This window comes from Myxine glutinosa, chromosome 3 (assembly GCF_964187855.1).
Source record: "Myxine glutinosa chromosome 3, kmMyxGlut1.1, whole genome shotgun sequence".
Taxonomy (NCBI): Eukaryota; Metazoa; Chordata; class Myxini; order Myxiniformes; family Myxinidae; genus Myxine; species Myxine glutinosa.
Window position 1 is genome coordinate 198,940,036 of NC_136263.1, and position 18,773 is coordinate 198,958,808.

Consider the following 18,773-nt stretch of genomic DNA (forward strand, 5'->3'; position numbering starts at 1 on the left):
TAACCCAACCCCATCCCTAACCCAACCCCATCCCTAACCCAACCCCATCCCTAACCCAACCCCAACACTAACCCTCACATTCAAAATCCCAACCCTAACCCAACCCCATCCCTAACCCTCACATTCAAAATCCCACCCAAACCCTAACATAATCTTTCTTTTCTTCTTTTTTTAAATACGTATTTCTTTTTTCTTTTTTTCCTCTTCCTCCAATTCTGTCTTTCAAGGCTTTCAAGTTTAAAGAAGTAGAAATGGGAAGAAAGAATTTTCCAGCATTTTCTTCCTCGAACTTTCTTGATATTGCTTAAATCAAGCGTCATTAAATAAAGAACATTGTTCATTGCTTTAGAATCCAAAGAGTCTCCAAGAGGAACCCCACAGGTAGAGTCTCCAAAATAAAACCAACTTTCCAAGTTCCCAAGGTATAAACACATTCCTGTTGAGCCTCCAAGATAGGTATCACATTCCGAGTCATCAAAACAAAACCCCCATTCCGAGTCTCCAAAAATATAACCATCTTTCCAAGTCCCCAAGGTAGAACCACAATTTTCAGAAATATTGGGGGTTTCCGTGATAAGTCTCACATAGTATAACTGCGGACCATCAGGGAAAACTTCCCTTTCCCAATTTTTTAGGGTTTCTATGATGTGTCTCACATAGTATAACTGCGGACCATCAGGGAGAACTCTCCTTGCCCAATTTTTTAGGGTTTCTATGATGTGTCTCACATAGTATAACTGCGGACCATCAGGGAGAACTCTCCTTGCCCAATTTTTTAGGGTTTCTATGATGTGTCTCACATAGTATAACTGCGGACCATCAGGGAGAACTCTCCTTGCCCAATTTTTTAGGGTTTCTATGATGTGTCTCACATAGTATAACTGCGGACCATCAGGGAGAATTCCCATTTCACAATTTTTTAGGGTTTCTATGATGTGTCTCACATAGTATAACTGCGGACCATCAGGGAGAACTCTCCTTGCCCAATTTTTTAGGGTTTCTATGATGTGTCTCACATAGTATAACTGCGGACCATCAGGGAGAACTCTCCTTGCCCAATTTTTTAGGGTTTCTATGATGTGTCTCACATAGTATAACTGCGGACCATCAGGGAGAACTCTCCTTGCCCAATTTTTTAGGGTTTCTATGATGTGTCTCACATAGTATAACTGCGGACCATCAGGGAGAACTCTCCTTGCCCAATTTTTTAGGGTTTCTATGATGTGTCTCACATAGTATAACTGCGGACCATCAGGGAGAATTCCCATTTCACAATTTTTTAGGGTTTCTATGATGTGTCTCACATAGTATAACTGCGGACCATCAGGGAGAACTCCCCTTTCCCAATTTTCAGAAATTTGTGGGTCTCCAATGTATGACTTGTATTCTGGCTCATCAAGGTAGAACTTGTTCAGTGGGTTTTGTTTTGATAACTCACAACAAGTATCATCATGGTAAAACTCTTTTTCAGGATTTTGTGGATCTCCAAGGTATAACTCTTTGGCTGGGTCATCAAGGTAGAACTCGTTCTGGGGGTCTTGGTTGTTCAAAATGTCTTCAAACAAAAAAATAACTTCATCCCAAGTTGTGTTAAAAGCAGAATTTTCATTTCGTATCTCAGATACAATTTCCTGTGAAAGAAAATAACAATGTATTAATTTAATACAATATTTTTTATTTGTATAAATCAAGCTCTATGAATATTAAAATTAACTTTGTTAACTCTTACACGAGTCTCATCTAAAAAAAAATATTAAAATAAATAATTAAATAAATAATTAATTAAATAAATAAATAAATAAATAAACAAACTTACCTCCATTGATAAGAGGTTCGAGTCCAGTTCATCAATCTGAAGGTTGAGTTCTACACAGGTAGTAGGACTCCAAGGAATAGCAAAGTTATCCCATTCCATTTCGGCATAGTAGTCCATTCTCAAGTGAAGCAGAAAGCGTGTTTGAAAAAGCCTGTGTGGTCGGTGCCTTTTTTAAGGACTGGGTGTGTCATTTCCTGTGGAAATTCCCTGGGCGTGTCTTAACTGGAAATGATGTGATGGAAATTCCCTGAAAATGATGTAATGTATTACCTGGAAATGATACAATGCTGAAGAGTTTATAAAGTGGGCGGGGCGTAGCAAAAGTGGGTGGGGCCTAGTAAAAAGTGGGCGTGGCTTAACAAAAAGTGGGCGGGGCTTAGTTGAAAGGTGGGCGTGGCTTACCAAAAAGTGGGCGTGGTTTAACAAAAAGTGGACGGAGCTTAACAAAAAGTGGGCAGAGCCTACCAAAAAGTGTGTGGCACTGGAGGCGCTCAAACAAGAACATTGAGGGAGGTTTACCATTTTATCTTAGCTCAGTTAAAATATCTTAATAAAGAACCAAACTCAAACATATTTTTTGTTAATATATTAGATGGTGAAGAGAGTTGTAGGAGAATTAAATTATTTCCCACACATAAACAAATATTTGTAGGGTCGTTGTTTGAGTGGGTTATATTCACCAGATGATATTAAGAGTAAAAGGTTAAAAGGTCCATAAGGTCAGAAGGATCACAGGTGTTTAAGTAGTCTAATGAATAAGGATAACATGTCAAAAGGTTAGAAGGTTCGTAAAGAACAGGGTGAGAGAAATAGAGGTCTTTAGGGGCAATATGGAAGTGAATGGGTCAAAGATTAATCTGCCAGATGATATGTAGAAGAAGGATGATAGGTCTATAAGAGAAAACAAATATTTGTAGTGTTTGAGTGGTCTAATGAACAACATTAAGGATAGGTACTACAGACAAAAGGTTCATAAAGATGAGGGTGGGAGAAATAGAGGTGTTTATGATTTTTGAAAAAGACAAGGGGGTAAATGACATTAGATAGGGATTTCCCATGTTAAACGGAGGTGTCCCAGAAGCAACATTATTACACTACTCTTGATCTTTTCTACCCCTGCTAATTTCACCCCAAATCCACTTTTTTGAGGTGACTTTTGACTTGTTTCCTGGAAGTCCTTGGTGTCCTTGCGTTTTATACCTATCCTGCCTCCCCCCAGGCCCTCTCCCTCCAAAAACATCTCCCGATGTCCCTGCTCTCTAATGTTGTGTTTGTGTGCTTCCTCCCCTTCTCTCCCCATCTTGTCGACCGCTCCCCTTTTTATATACTTTGTTTGCTTTTTTGTTTGATTTGTTTGTTTGATAAATGTTAGCTCTTACACGAGCCTCGACTCTGTATACAAAAAAACAACAAAAAAAAAACAATTAGAGCCAAGAGTGTACTTACTTTTTCCACATGCGAAATTTGCATTTATGTTTATTTAAATTATACAATGGACGACAAAATGTAAATGTTTCATGATATTTGTTATATTATATCACATATATATATATATATATATATATATATATATATATATATGTATATATATATATATATAAATATATATATATATATATATATATATATATATATATATATATATATATATATATATATATATATATATATATATATATATATATATATATATATATATATATATATATATATACAGTGAAACCTTGACTTACGAGTTTAATTCGTTCTGTGACCGAGCTCGTAAATCAATTTGCTCGTTTCTCAAATTAAATTTCCCCATTAAAATGCATTGAAATGCTATTAATCCGTTCCAGCCCGCCAAAAACCACACCAATTTTTTTTTTAATATACAGTATATATAAAAATATCTCGCGCTTTATATTTCACCTGTATGCAGCATACAAGTTGGCAGGATGGCCTGGACTGGAGGTATGCACACTTGACTCTAAACTGTCCAGCCTGGGTTTGAATCCCGACCCAGCTAAAACCTGTCATGGGTGAATCACAGGCAGGGTGATTCATCAATGTGTGTACCGCTAAACTGGGCGCCCCGTTTGCGTCCCATTAGTTGTTGGATGTTGAGGATCTCACCGTGTCTTCCACAAAGAGAAGGCGAGCTATCGCCGGCACTCTGAACAAGTTGTGGCCTGGCATGCTCTTCTCCTCTGCCGTTATATACGTCCTCCTCGGCATCTTTTTCCAGAAGAGCCCTGTCTCGTCACAGTTGAAGATTTGCTGGGGGATGTATCGTTCGGCTTCTATCAGTTCGGCAAAAGTTATAATAAAATGTCTCGGGCCTTCTCACACATGATGCTCTCGGTCATGGTATCTCCTGCGAGCTGCTTCTCCGTCAACCACACAAACAACAACTTCTCCATCTCTTCATGGATAGAGGTCCGGAGCTTTGAAATAATCGTAATGCCCTTGGCTGGCGTTATAGCCTTTATCGACTCCTTCTGCTTCAAAATCGTACATATCGTAGAAGTACTGCGATCGTACTGCCTCGCCAAGTCGACAACACGCACACCTCGCTCATGTTTTTCGACGATTGCGTGTTTTATATCCAAGCACATCATCCTCTTCTTCTTCTCAGTACTGCCCTTGGCACTCAATTTCTTAGGACCCATGGTTAAAACTAAGAAATTTTCCAAAATAACCAAAATGCGAAAACAAAGCAGCAGCTATATACGGCAGAGATGCTTGCACGGCAAGATAACCACGTGACCGGAACCCACCTGGTGGCGGGTGGCGTAAGCTCCAAAATAACCAAAATGCGAAAACAAAACAGCAGCGATATACGGCAGAAATGCTTGCACGGCAAGATAAACACGTGACCGGAACCCACCTGGTGGCGGGTGGCGTCAGCTCCAAAATAACCAAAATGCGAAAACAAAACAGCAGCGATATACGGCAGAGATGCTTGCACGGCAAGATAACCACGTGACCGGAACCCACCTGGTGGCGGGTGGCGTCAGCTCCAAAATAACCAAAATGCGAAAACAAAACAGCAGCGATATACGGCAGAGATGCTTGCACGGCAAGATAACCACGTGACCGGTACCCACCTGGTGGCGGGTGGCGTCAGCTCCAAAATAACCAAAATGCGAAAACAAAACAGCAGCGATATACGGCAGAGATGCTTGCACGACAAGATAACCACGTGACCGGAACCCACCTGGTGGCGGGTGGCGTAAGCTCGTAACTCAGATCTCGGCTCGCATCTCAAAGCAATAAACCGCCCGAGCGACGGCTCGTATCTCGGAAAACTCGTAAGTTGGTGCACTCGTAAGTCAAGGTTTCACTGTATATATATATATATATATATATAATATATATATATATATATATATATATATATATATATATATATATATATATATATATATATGTATATATATATATATTGTTACAGACGCGGTTTTGGATGTTAGTTTACCGAGCGGTTTGGTATGACCGCGTCTGCACAGTTTACCCGATTATACTCGAACGTTGGCCGAGTTGCGCTATGCTAGATCAATGAAAGAAAGGACACAATGGCTGGGTTAAATGACACGACAACAGGGGTACAGTTCTCAAGACCTCCGGAGGAGGTTATAATATTTGTATGCGGAACGTTTAGATTACAAGGACAAGATGTACAGCATAGGAAGGTGGGCACTTAATCACGGTCTTATTGTAGCCCCGACAGACCACAGATAAACAGGACAAGGCTGACTCACACAGGGATTGATGGCAAGGAAGGGCAGGTAGTCGATGGATAGCACAAGGTGCACCTTGGCTCAGGGACAGGATAAAGCGCGGTCCAAAAGATGCAGGGAGGTCTCTCAGTGCTCGGAGGTGGCGACTTCTCTTTCCAAGCTGGGGGCGCATCTTACGTCACGTCCGGTAAGTGGCTGCGTATATCCAGCGGGGAGTGACACGCCCTCGGCCCGTTAGCTCCGCCCCAGATGGAATCGGCCCGCCGCTTCTTATTGGGTGCGGGGGGTTACCGGGCTCCGCCCTTGACGAGGAGCTGACAGGGAGCCCCTATTTGGTAACCCCGTCGAGCACATGGGCAATGGCGGCTAACCAAGCCGGAGTGAGGACGCACACTCCCCGCGCGCTGTTGTTGTAGTTGTTGTTGTTGTTGTAGTTTCATGAGGAAGATGGGAGGAGGTATGGGGAGGTCCTAAACTTACTACTGGTGCCATACAATCACATTCTGGTGCAACGAAGAGTCAGAATTAATGGAAACGAGTCCTTAACTGACATAGACTAAGAATAACTAGCAAGATGTCCTATAGTTGTCTACGTGAGATGCGGTGAACCTGGGCACGACATTTAATGGGGGAAAAAGGGGAAGGTCGGTTCTACAGAGTGTTGTTTACAGACAATGGGACTAGGGAATGGGGGATTGGGGATAGTTGGGGAGTATTGGGGAAATAGGGGAATATTTACAAGCGGATATGGATGGAGGCCAAATCCCATATCCGCAACATTGTGTTACATATTTATGTGAATGTATGTGAATTACCATTCAGGTCTTTGGCTTATCAATGTGTAGTAGATTAAGGGTTGTTGTGGTTGGAGGGTCAGGAGCCCTTCTGAAAAGTGTCCGGAAACGGAAGTGACCGGAAACGGAAGAAAAAAAGACACGAGGAAGAAAAGCGACGATTATTCTTTTTCCTCGCCCCGCTCCGACGAAAGGTGGGATCGACCTTGCGCTGCGTGGAAAAGCGGCGTTCCGAAGCCCGTCTGGCGAGAGGAGTTACCGGGACGTGTACCTACCCGGTGGAGACGTCAAGTTGACGTGGGGCCGTGCATCGACCCCGCGTCTGGCACCGTTCGCGGCACCGTCTAAACAGACGCGTACGGGTCGCACGTTGGGGCCTAACACGCCTTGAAAGCGGCGTGGGGCTTTTGGCTTGCTTTACCGTACCCGCTTCGCGTGGCCACGAGGGGCTGCAGCCGCGGTGCCTGGTACGATACCTGCCCGGTGGAAACACGTCCACCCGGGGTTCGTTCAACCGCCCGAGTGCGTCGACGCCGACCAGCATCTCGGTCAGGAGGGGCCCAGAGACATTGTGAGGGGCAGAGACCAAAAGGGGGTCGTGAGTACAGAAGTGGACACACCTATATAAGATGGCCATCTTAATCCTATAGGGAATTGATTGTGGATTGGGAATTGTTGATGGTGGTTTGTTGTTGATTGCTCGGGGAATATCCGTGATTGTATCATTGAAATCGTATGATATCCTTACCCTGGAAATATATCATTGCACATCAGTTTCTCTTGGGTGGAATTCATAGGGATTGCGTTGCGAAAGCGCATATATATAATACTACTTTCTGGCGAAGGTCCTCTCACGGTCCGGGGGTCACCGAGACCAGGTAGTCACCGAGGGGACCACGTAACAGAATTGGGGGCTTGTCCAAATTACGATTTGTGGATTCGCAATTGGGTCTACGTCCGGGATCTAAAAGGGTATTTGTATAAAATAATAAAATAATATTTTTATTAATTAAAATTTATTAATTAAGTATTAATTGGTAAATTTTTGGGGAAATTGGGGTAAAGTCTTGGGTGAAGGTTAACAGGTGTTAACGATAGTCACCATGGCGTTTGTGGCACAGAACTTTGCGGTAACACCGAGTGCGGCACAGTTCCGAGCGTTACTAAAGTCGGACCTCTTGAAATTGGCCAAACATTTTAACTTGGAGGTCCGAACTAATTTGAGGAAGGCAGAGTTGCAGGCCACGGTGATACAATCTATGGTGGGATTAGGAACATGGGACGAGTTAGCCTGGGAGTGGCTACCCGAAGAACCAGAAGACGTTGAGCTCCGGAAACTGGAGTTGCAATTACGGAGCCAGGAACGGATCAAAGAAGAAGAAAGGAAAGCAGAAAAGGAAAGAGCAGAAGAAGAAAGGAAAGCAGAAAAGGAAAGATCAGAAGAGGAAAGGAAAGCAGAAGAGAGGAGAGAAGAGAAGCAAGCAGAGGAAAGGAGAGTGGAACGAGAACTCCAGGAAAGGTTAAAAGAAGAAGAAAGGAAAGCAGAAGCGAGGAGAGAAGAGAAACAAGCAGAGGAAAGGAGAGTGGAACGAGAACTCCAGGAAAGGTTAAAAGAAGAAGAAAGGAAAGCAGAAAAGGAAAGAGCAGAAGAAGAAAGGAAAGCAGAAGAGAGGAGAGAAGAGAAACAAGCAGAGGAAAGGAGAGTGGAACGAGAACTCCAGGAAAGGTTAGAAGGGAGAAAAGCAGAGGAGAGGAGAGCTGCAAGGGACCTCGAAGCAGAGGAGAGAAAAGCGGAAAGGGAATTAAAGGAACGTGACATGGAGCTTCAGCAAGAAATCAAATTCAAGGAGCTGGAGTTAATGAGAGAACGGGGAGAGGCACCACCCTTGCTGACGGGGTCGACACCTAACCAGAAAACCTGGGATGTGGGCAGACATGTGAGGCTGGTTCCACCGTTCAGTGAAAAGGAAGTCGCGAAATTTTTTCCACACTTTGAGAAAGTGGCTCGACAATTAAACTGGCCGGAGGAGGCCTGGACCATACTCGTGCAAAGTGTGCTGGTGGGGAAAGCTCAGGAAATTTATTCGGCGCTACCAATGGACCAATGTGCAGATTATGAGGTACTGAAGACGCACATCCTCAAAGCCTATGAGTTGGTTCCGGAAGCTTACAGGCAAAAATTCAGGAATGCCAGGAAGAGGGAGAGTGAGACCCATGTGGAGTTTGCCAGAGTGAAAGAAAACATGTTTGATCGGTGGTGTGAGTCAAAAGGAGTCGGGAAAGACTTCGAAACATTGCGGGACTTGATCCTGGTGGAGGAATTTCAGCAGTGTGTCCACGAGGACATCAAAGTGTACCTGCAGGAAAAGAAAGTACCAAAGTTGTGGGACGCAGCCACCATGGCAGATGATTATGCCTTAACCCACCGAATAGGGGTCCACAAACCTAACTCCTCGCCTAGATCTCCGCAGGGGAGGTGGGGAACAGCAGGTGCGGAGAATGACCATACATGGCGGCGGCCTCGAGAGGATTAATGGGACAACGCGGATACCCCACCTGTTCGAAATCAGAGGGATGCGGGCCCAAGACAAACTTATAGTTCGGGGGGCCCGAGGCAGACCACGAGTTTTTCCTCCGGGCCTACTTGCGCTTTTTGCAAGAAACCTGGACACTTGATGTCCAGTTGTTACCGCATGAAAAGGGAAGACCCAGAGCGGAGTCCGACTATTACGACTCCAAATGCAATGGCCATTGTGAGAAATCGCCATCAAAAGGGTTACCAACCATTTATTTCAGAGGGGTTTGTGTCACGGGATGGAGCCTCGACTAACCGGAAACCGGTTAGGATATTGAGGGACACAGGGGCACATCAATCTTTAATGCTTGAAGGCATTTTGCCATGGTCCGAGGAGACGGCAACGGGGGATAGTGTTCGTTTACAGGGGATCGGGGGCGGTGTTAGTGCTCCACTTCATGTCATCCATTTGGAGTCCGATTTGGTGTCAGGACCGGTCACCGTCGGTTTACAAGCCACGCTTCCTGTAGAGGGTGTATCTGTGGTTATCGGGAATGATTTGGCCGGGGGTCAAGTTTATGGTAACCTGAAGGTTGGTAAAGAGCCCAGCAGGGAAAATAACACCACACCAGCTCGGGATGGTGACAAAAGTGCCAAGTTATTTGTAGGGGGACTGAACTTCAAAACAGAGGAGGAAGTTCTGACCTCTGTCTTCAACAGATATGGGCCGCTGGTGGAAGTGCGGTTGGTAAGAGACTGAGAAACGCAACAGTCAAGAGGGTTCGGCTTTGTCACGTTTGCCAGCACAAAAGATGCCAGAGAGGCAGAGAAGAATTGGAATGGCAAGGATTTGGAGGGTCGGACCATAACAGTAGGGAAGGCATTTCGTAGGCGTCGAGAGGTCTACAGGAGAGGACAACTGGGCGGTAGTTTTGGTGGTGGCCGCAATCAATATTATTATGGAGGCTCCCTGAGTTACGGCAGCTCCCGAAGGAAGGATTGGCAAAGTAGTGGCCGAGAAGGAGACCGCTATTCATGGGATTACAGGGACAAGTGGTCCCACCATAATTATTAGGGAAGTTCTGAGAAGTTGAAGCACTGAATGCGGCGGAGCCGCCGAGCCAAGATTCCTACACGGATTAACCGTGAACGCCGTTCCTAAAGACGTCCATGTAGGGAACTTTCATGCACGGACTAACCGTGAACTCCACGTTCCTCAAGGCGCCCATGTAGAGAACTTTCCTGCACGGACTAACCGTGAACTCCACGTTCCTAAAGGCATCCATGTAGTGAATACTCGGCTTGGCCTCCCGGAAAAAGTGCTATCGAGTTGCTTAACTTTGGATCTTTGATCAACCCCTTAACCTTCATTCACAAGAAACTGACGGTCAAAGTCAGAGGGTCATGAGATGGAGTTTGATTTGGCAGGGACAATGTCGTTGCTGGTGCTTAGTCCAGAGTGAGTAATCTGGAGGGGTTGTGGTGAAATTTTGGTTGCTTTATTTTTAAGTGATAACTGTGCCCGGGGGGAACTGATAATGTGGGGGTTTGAGTTATCTGGTTTGTTTCTCCAAATTGGCCGGCAAAGAAAGTTTTCGCTGGGTTCAAACTTTCTTTCTTGAAGGGGGGGAGTGTTACATATTTATGTGAATGTATGTGAATTACCATTCAGGTCTTTGGCTTATCCATGTGTAGTAGATTAAGGGTTGTTGTGGTTGGAGGGTCAGGAGCCCTTCCGAAAAGTGTCCGGAAACGGAAGAAAAAAAGACACGAGGAAGAAAAGCGACGATTATTCTTTTTCCTCGCCCCGCTCCGACGAAAGGTGGGATCGACCTTGCGCTGCGTGGAAAAGCGGCGTTCCGAAGCCCGTCTGGCGAGAGGAGTTACCGGGACGTGTACCTACCCGGTGGAGACGTCAAGTTGACGTGGGGCCGTGCATCGACCCCGCGTCTGGCACCGTTCGCGGCACCGTCTAAACAGACGCGCACGGGTCGCACGTTGGGGCCTAACACGCCTTGCAAGCGGCGTGGGGCTTTTGGCTTGCTTTGCCGTACCCGCTTCGCGTGGCCACGAGGGGCTGCAGCCGCGGTGCCTGGTACGATACCTGCCCGGTGGAAACACGTCCACCCGGGGTTCGTTCAACCGCCCGAGTGCGGCGACGCCGACCAGCATCTCGGTCAGGAGGGGCCCAGAGACATTGTGAGGGGCAGAGACCAAAAGGGGGTCATGAGTACAGAAGTGGACACACCTATATAAGATGGCCATCTTAATCCTATAGGGAATTGATTGTGGATTGGGAATTGTTGATGGTTGTTTGTTGTTGATTGCTCGGGGAATATCCGTGATTGTATCATTGAAATCGTATGATATCCTTACCCTGGAAATATATCATTGCACATCAGTTTCTCTTGGGTGGAATTCATAGGGATTGCGTTGCGAAAGCGCATATATATAATACTACTTTCTGGCGAAGGTCCTCTCACGGTCCGGGGGTCACCGAGACCAGGTAGTCACCGAGGGGACCACGTAACAATTGCACCCTTCTCTACCCTCGGGGCGGCCCGACCCGATAAATTTTTACCTACTTTAGTGTGGCACTCAGATGTAGTTCCCTCTACTATTAACTCTACCCTGAGTGCGACAGTTTTACAGATGTTCACAAATGAGTAAATATGTCCCCCTGCGATGTTGCACCCTTCTCCTCTCAGAAACACACCCACAGGATAACCGAATCGCGGAAAGAATCCTCAAACTAAACATACAGCCGGTAGGGAGCATTATTTACACAAGACTACGCTGATATTTACACTACGATCCAGGACCTGTTTTTGGAGGAACACATGCAGATGTTATGCATAGAGAGAGAGCACGCATGCCAGCATCGATACACCAACCCACGAGTGCTCTGTGGCCTTACGGCCTTTAATAATGTGCAGAGCACCCCATCCAAGCACCAAAAGCACCACCCCATAACACAGTCAGCACCATCCGGTGCACCAATAAAATGTTCAACGTCACCGGTGGTGTCGCAGCCGGCCGATGTTCTGCCGCTGGTCTTGCCTTCCTGAAGTGCTTGGCCTTCTAGCTGTATGGCATAGGTGCCACGTTGACCCATAGGTCCATCAACGGGTGGTGCTTGCCCGCAAAAGACTGCGGTCCATGGTGGGCGGCCACAAAAATTGCGGTGCATATGGTGTATCGATCCCGGCAGCAAGCAGCGAAAGTGCAGGCCCACAACTGCGGAGCCAGCACCTCTCTCTCCTCTCTCTCTGCCCCAAAGCCAGATCCTCGGAGGTGGGAGACAAAAGAAGAAAACAAGTGAGTAAGGTGGTAAGGGCGCAAAAGTGCACGCAATACAAGATGATGCACACTGGGGGCACATGGGAACCAGGTGAGACAGGTACGTTCCTATCGTACGCCCCCCCCCCCCCACCAGGTAACCTACATTGCCCCTCCCTTACCCCTTACTGTATCCACAAAACACAACACTACCCATAAACATCTACTTTACCAATCAACAAACGTCCCTACTGTCTTCCCCGTTCCTCCCATAAACCAAATTCGTCTTCTCTCCCTCCTAACCAATCAAATTTGCCATTTTCAACTCTCATCAAAATTTGCCATCTCCAACTCAACATCATAATTTGCCATCACCAATTCATCATCAGTCCCTCCTAGGGAGGGAGAGATGGAATCACCCCAATGTCTCATCCACATCATGATGCGTCTCACAAATCCACACAGCAATTCTCATTTCCTGCACACAGAACAAAGAAAACACAGGTGTGGAGTCATCATCATCACCACAGGCAAGTGGCTGCGTATGGTGCGACAGGTTCATCAATCCTAACTATTTCCGAAATGACTTTAACAACTTTACATTACCCGGGGTCTTTCCCTGCCAATCCATTGGCCAACTTACACTATGGGTTCTAAAAACCAATTCCCATTGACCAGACTGTGGTGCTTTTCAATTTGGGGTCTCACTCACCCGATTCATCTCCCGGTGCCCTCGCACAATTTCTGGGCCGCGACGTGTGGCTCTCCCCGCAGGTCTACCCACCTGCACACCTCCACCACTGCAGTTGCCTCCGAGCTTACCTGCTCCTTACCCTAACCTAACTACCTGGGGAAGGCCCTCTGGCGCTCTCCCCACTCAGTGCCCTCTGTGGCACTGGGCTACCTGGGTCCGTCCTCCGGATCCTCGGGCCCCACTGACACTAACGGCTCCCAGAGCCCACCTGCGGCCTCACCTGGCCGACATCCTCACAGTGGTGGAGTGCCCAACCAACTACACACACTAACAGGCTACACGCCCAGCCATTTCCACAACACTAATGCACCCATCCACAATACCATTCTGCAACCGCACCACAAATGCCAATATCCAACCACAATTTACCTATACCCTCTACCTAATACTTACACTACCCGCCCCGGGTACTCGTGAAAGGGGTCCTCTCTTCCCCCATCCACACCTTCGCACCATGCACACCACTCCGTACCACTTACTCCAACTCTCTCCACACCACTTATTCTCTGCTCCATATATTCCACACACCTGCACTTGCACACCTGTGCTCTCACACCTGGTGCCACCTGCACCCTTCTCTCCCCAAGCGCATTCGCGCTGATCCACAACACTCACTACTCACACACTGCTCCACACACCTGTCCAGTTGCACACCTGTGCAATCACACCTGTTCAATTCTCACACACACGGCATCATCTCAGCTAACTACTCCCTTCTGAAACTTGCGCTTCCCAGTCGTCCCTTTAAACTATTGCGCTCCCACGTCATTATCATCCACACTAATCTACCTGCGTCCCCACTACAGGTATCAGTCACTAACTAAACTTAACGTTACCTAATGTCATCTTCGCTAGATCCCTATCAATATCCTAACCCACCCGGGCTAGTTTCCACTGCCATACACCCCATAATCTATTGCGCATTTGCCCCACCATGGGAAGGGTGGCAGGGATGCCACCCTTACCCACCGGGCCCATCGCTCACTACCAATTTTGCACATCAAATTTCAACAAATCAAAAATTGGCCAATCACTACTCATCATCTGCCACTCATTACTGCCAATCCTTTGCCAATCATCAAATTTTGTTTTTTTCTAATTTTGGGTCCAAAACACTAACCTCCTCATTACAGTCTACTTACTAGATCCTCTCGGTGCGCCAATTGACTTCTAAAGCTCGGCTGCGTACAGCCAAGCCATGAATGCGGGTTGTTCTGTGCCAGCGGCTGGATGCGTCCCGCATTCGGGGCAGGGACGGGGGCTTACCCGGCCCGAGACCCCACGCACCATCTCGGCACGGAGCCATCCCATGGCCCGATCTCGACCTGCCGGTATGCCTCAACAAAAAGTGGTCGCCATGACGATCCTTCCTATCGGGCTGCCCGCTCCGCCTAGTGGAGCACAGACGCGGCCGTTCAAAGCGAGGCCCAGCGTGGATCGCGCACGGCGGTCCTTTCGAACCCGCCGTGGCTCGGACCCCCGCTGGTCCTCGCGGCACGCGAAGCCCGGCACGCACCGAGGGCCCGATTCGGCTAAAAGTCGCTCTAACCTCTAACCCGGTTACCTTCGATGCCTCACCTGCATGCTTACACCCCGCAGCCCGTTCCTTGCTCACACATCCAGCCGTTTCCATGCTCCTCGTACCTTTCCTTACACACCTCGGTACACTCATTCCAATCACAGCCTTGGTCACACACCTGACCACCGAGCACCTTGGCACACATTCGTCGCTCGCACACCTCACCAACACACCTCTTCGCGCCCCCTCCTCGGTCACCTCCTCTGTGACAACCACAGGTGTGCTCTCACTCGCACACCCAACCACGTGCCTCACTACCAATTCCAGCGTGCATTCCCACTCACGCTCTACCATTCCAGGTGTGCATCCTTCCATTCCAGGTGTACATCCTTTCTCCCCTGTCACAACCAACTCACGCTCCGTGTCACTCTTACTACTCTCACCTCCATTCTTGACAGCGCACTCACCCTTACTCTCGACAGCACACTCTTTCCTCATGCACCCGTCCGTTACACACCTCTCTCGCGCACACTCTTGCGCACACTCTCCCGTCACACCCTCTGTAACACTCACCACAGGCATGCATTCTTCCTTGCCTTTGACAGCGCACTCTTTCCCCATGCACCTGTCCATCACACAGCTTTCTCGCGCACACTCCTGCGCACACTCTCCCGTCACACCCTCTGTAACACTTACCACACCGCGCTTCCATGTGCTCCCTCGCACACGCGCTACGACCGACTCACTCTCGCCAGCACCCTCACTCCTTGGCACGCACTTTTTCCTCACACACCCCATGGTCGGACTTTCTCGCACACCTCCTTTTTCGCACACCAGACCTGTCGCACACTTCACCAACGGCCTCTCACGAACACCCGGGTCCATCTCGACCCCCAAGCTTATTAAATCACCTGGCGCATCATACGCACGACCATATTGGTCACCACTTACACCGGGTCCTCTTTCTCTTCGCTTCTCCTCCATCACCTGCGAATCCCTCATCCGGTTAATGAGCACATCATCACGATCCGAACACAGACTTTGGACCAATTCTTTTATTTCCTCTTTTATCTCTTTCTTATCCCCTCTCCGTCGCTTCTTAATTTCGCTCACCCCTTCTTCCACTTCTTCTAATTTCTGCTTCACCTCTTTTATTTCCCGGTACGTCTCCTCAAGTTCGTCCTCTAAGGCTACCTTGACCGTTTCCATGTGCGTCCTCACCTGCCGGTCCTTCGTCTCCATTACCTCTATCACCTCATCCAACCTCGTTGTCAGTCCCTCACGTACCATCTGACATTCCCTCTTCGTCGCTACCAAGTCATTTTTTAGGTCATTTTGTGTCGCTTTTAACCCTCCTATTACCGCAGTGTTCCTTTGAACCTGCTCCGTTAGTCCTTTTTGTCCCCCCGTCAGCTGTTCCACCTCCTGCGTCAGGTCCTCTATGCCCCCTTGTAACTTTACAGTCCCCTTTCTCACCTCCTTCTCCATGTGCTCCTTACAGTGCCTCACCTCCTCGCGCACTCCTCCGACCTCCTCACTCACACCTCTTCTGATCTCCTCTCCCATCACTTGCATCTCCTGCCCAGATGCCACCCTCATCTGCTCCATTTCCTCCCTGTGAGCATCCAGTTTGGTTTCTACCCCCATTCTGACCCCCTCTATCTGCTGCCCCATTTGTTTAACTTCCCTTTCCGCTTGGTCCCTCATGTCCCTCAATTTGCCTTCCATCCTGTTTTCTAACCCCTCTAACCCATTTTTCACTCCCTCTATCTGATTCTCCTGGGCAGCCATTCTATTTTCCACCCCCATTAACCCATGTTTCACCCCTTCTAATTTCTTGTCTAATCCCTCACCGGTACCCCTCGCTTCGTCCCTCATTACCCCCATTTGGTTTCCCAACCGCTCACTATCAGCCCTCATTCCCACAATTTGGTCTCCCATTCGTTCCATAAGGGCCCTCATTTGCAGGAGGAAAAGGTTCGAATCCACCAGCGGCGCTACCACGGTCGCGGGCGTGGTCGCTGTGGCCATGTGCGAGGCGCCATTTTGTGCGTCTGCTACCTCGTGCGCGACGACGCTATTTTGCGAATCTGCTACCCTCACTGCTTCGCTCTCCTCTTGTCCCTCATTTTGGTCCTGGATCGACCCTGCCTCACTCTCTTCTACCGGAACCCATCCGTCTTGGTCTGCCATAGCGCGACTTTCAAAATTCGGGTTTTTATTTTTTTTGTAAAACACAATCAAATTTCGCTGTTATAATTTCGAGCGCGTGAAACGCGCTCCGGATCGAATCCCACTTCCCGACACCAAATGTTACTCTAATAGTACAATTGGTGTTCCAAAATTTGGGCTAAATGAATTTAGTCCCAGGTCCGAATCCAACTCCTCGACACCAAATGTTACAGACGCGGTTTTGGATGTTAGTTTACCGAGAGGTTTGGTATGACCGCGTCTGCACAGTTTACCCGATTATACTCGAACGTTGGCCGAGTCGCGCTACGCTAGATCAATGAAGGAAAGGACACAACGGCTGGGTTAAATGACACGACAACAGGGGTACAGTTCTCAAGACCTCCGGAGGAGGTTATAATATTTGTATGCGGAACGTTTAGATTACAAGGACAAGATGTACAGCATAGGAAGGTGGGCACTTAATCACGGTCTTATTGTAGCCCCGACAGACCACAGATAAACAGGACAAGGCTGACTCACACAGGGATTGATGGCAAGGAAGGGCAGGTAGTCGATGGATAGCACAAGGTGCACCTTGGCTCAGGGACAGGATAAAGCGCGGTCCAAAAGATGCAGGGAGGTCTCTCAGCGCTCGGAGGTGGCGACTTCTCTTTCCAAGCTGGGGGCGCATCTTACGTCACGTCCGGTAAGTGGCTGCGTATATCCAGCGGGGAGTGACACGCCCTCGGCCCGTTAGCTCCGCCCCAGATTGAATCGGCCCGCCGCTTCTTATTGGGTGCGGGGGGTTACCGGGCTCCGCCCTTGACGAGGAGCTGACAGGGAGCCCCTATTTGGTAACCCCGTCGAGCACATGGGCAATGGCGGCTAACCAAGCCGGAGTGAGGATGCACACTCCCCGCGCGCTGTTGTTGTAGTTGTTGTTGTTGTTGTAGTTTCATGAGGAAGATGGGAGGAGGTATGGGGAGGTCCTAAACTTACTACTGGTGCCATACAATCACATTCTGGTGCAACGAAGAGTCAGAATTAATGGAAACGAGTCCTTAACTGACATAGACTAAGAATAACTAGCAAGATGTCCTATAGTTGTCTACGTGAGATGCGGTGAACCTGGGCACGACATTTAATGGGGGAAAAAGGGGAAGGTCGGTTCTACAGAGTGTTGTTTACAGACAATGGGACTAGGGAATGGGGGATTGGGGATAGTTGGGGAGTATTGGGGAAATAGGGGAATATTTACAAGCGGATATGGATGGAGGCCAAATCCCATATCCGCAACAATATATATATATATATATATATATATATATATATATACATATATATTCATTTATATAGACACCTCAATACATATTATACCCATGTTTCTCTATTTTTTTCAGAGAATCCTAATACTATGATGGCTACCTCAAAGTGTATCATCCCATTGTGTCATGGAGGTGGAGAAGAAAATAAATTCACTGAAGTCGGAATCAAGAAGCTGATCTCATGCGCCAAAATCCGTGGTGATGGAGATCTGCAGGCGAAGCTACAGAACATTGTTAATGGTGGTACCATAGTGATAGTGTAAGTATAGTCTGCCACAAAGGTTGCTACTGTACTTATACATCAAAAGAGAAAATTGCAAGGGTTCAGAAGTCAAAGACAATAAAAACAGAAGATGAGGGTGTTAAGACATCTACAAGATCTCAAAGTAAGGTAGCTGACAAAGGTACGTTTGAGTACACATGGGATTGTATTTTCTGTGCTGAGGAATGTTTGCCCATTTTTGAAAGAGACCCTGGTAGATGGAACCGTGTTCGTCAGTGTTTGACGAGCGATCGTTTTGACAAAGAAGGCAATCACCACCCTACTATGAAAGATATGCTCCTTGACGTTGCTGAACAGTGTAATGATGAAATAGCTAGAAGGGTCAAGTTGCATCTTGCGTGTGTTTCTGACCTATCTGCTGCTGAGTGCAAGTACCATGCACGCTGCTATAATAGTTTTAACAAAGTCTCCAAATATGCTGATTTGCCAACTGGTTCTACAGATGATACTGCTCTAAATCAAGTGATTGAGTGCATGAACCGAGACAGGTCAAAATTATGGAATAGTGTTGAATTGCATTTTCTGTACTCGGATCTCGGTGGTAAACTCACTCAACGTGAAATGTTTAGCAAGCTGGCTGACTGCATGAGTAAGGAG

General features: G+C 47.5%; 1 protein-coding gene across 1 annotated transcript in view; it reads right to left on the reverse strand.

Annotated features, from left to right (window-relative positions):
• The window catches only part of LOC144891246 (uncharacterized), a 31,675-nt gene extending 13,726 nt beyond the window's left edge, over nt 1-17,949 (reverse strand). The window contains exon 1 of the mRNA XM_078773654.1: nt 17,946-17,949. Coding sequence (XP_078629780.1) covers nt 17,946-17,949 — 4 coding nt within the window. The remainder of the gene's footprint in view (nt 1-17,945) is intronic.
• Between the last annotated feature and the right edge of the window lie 824 nt (nt 17,950-18,773).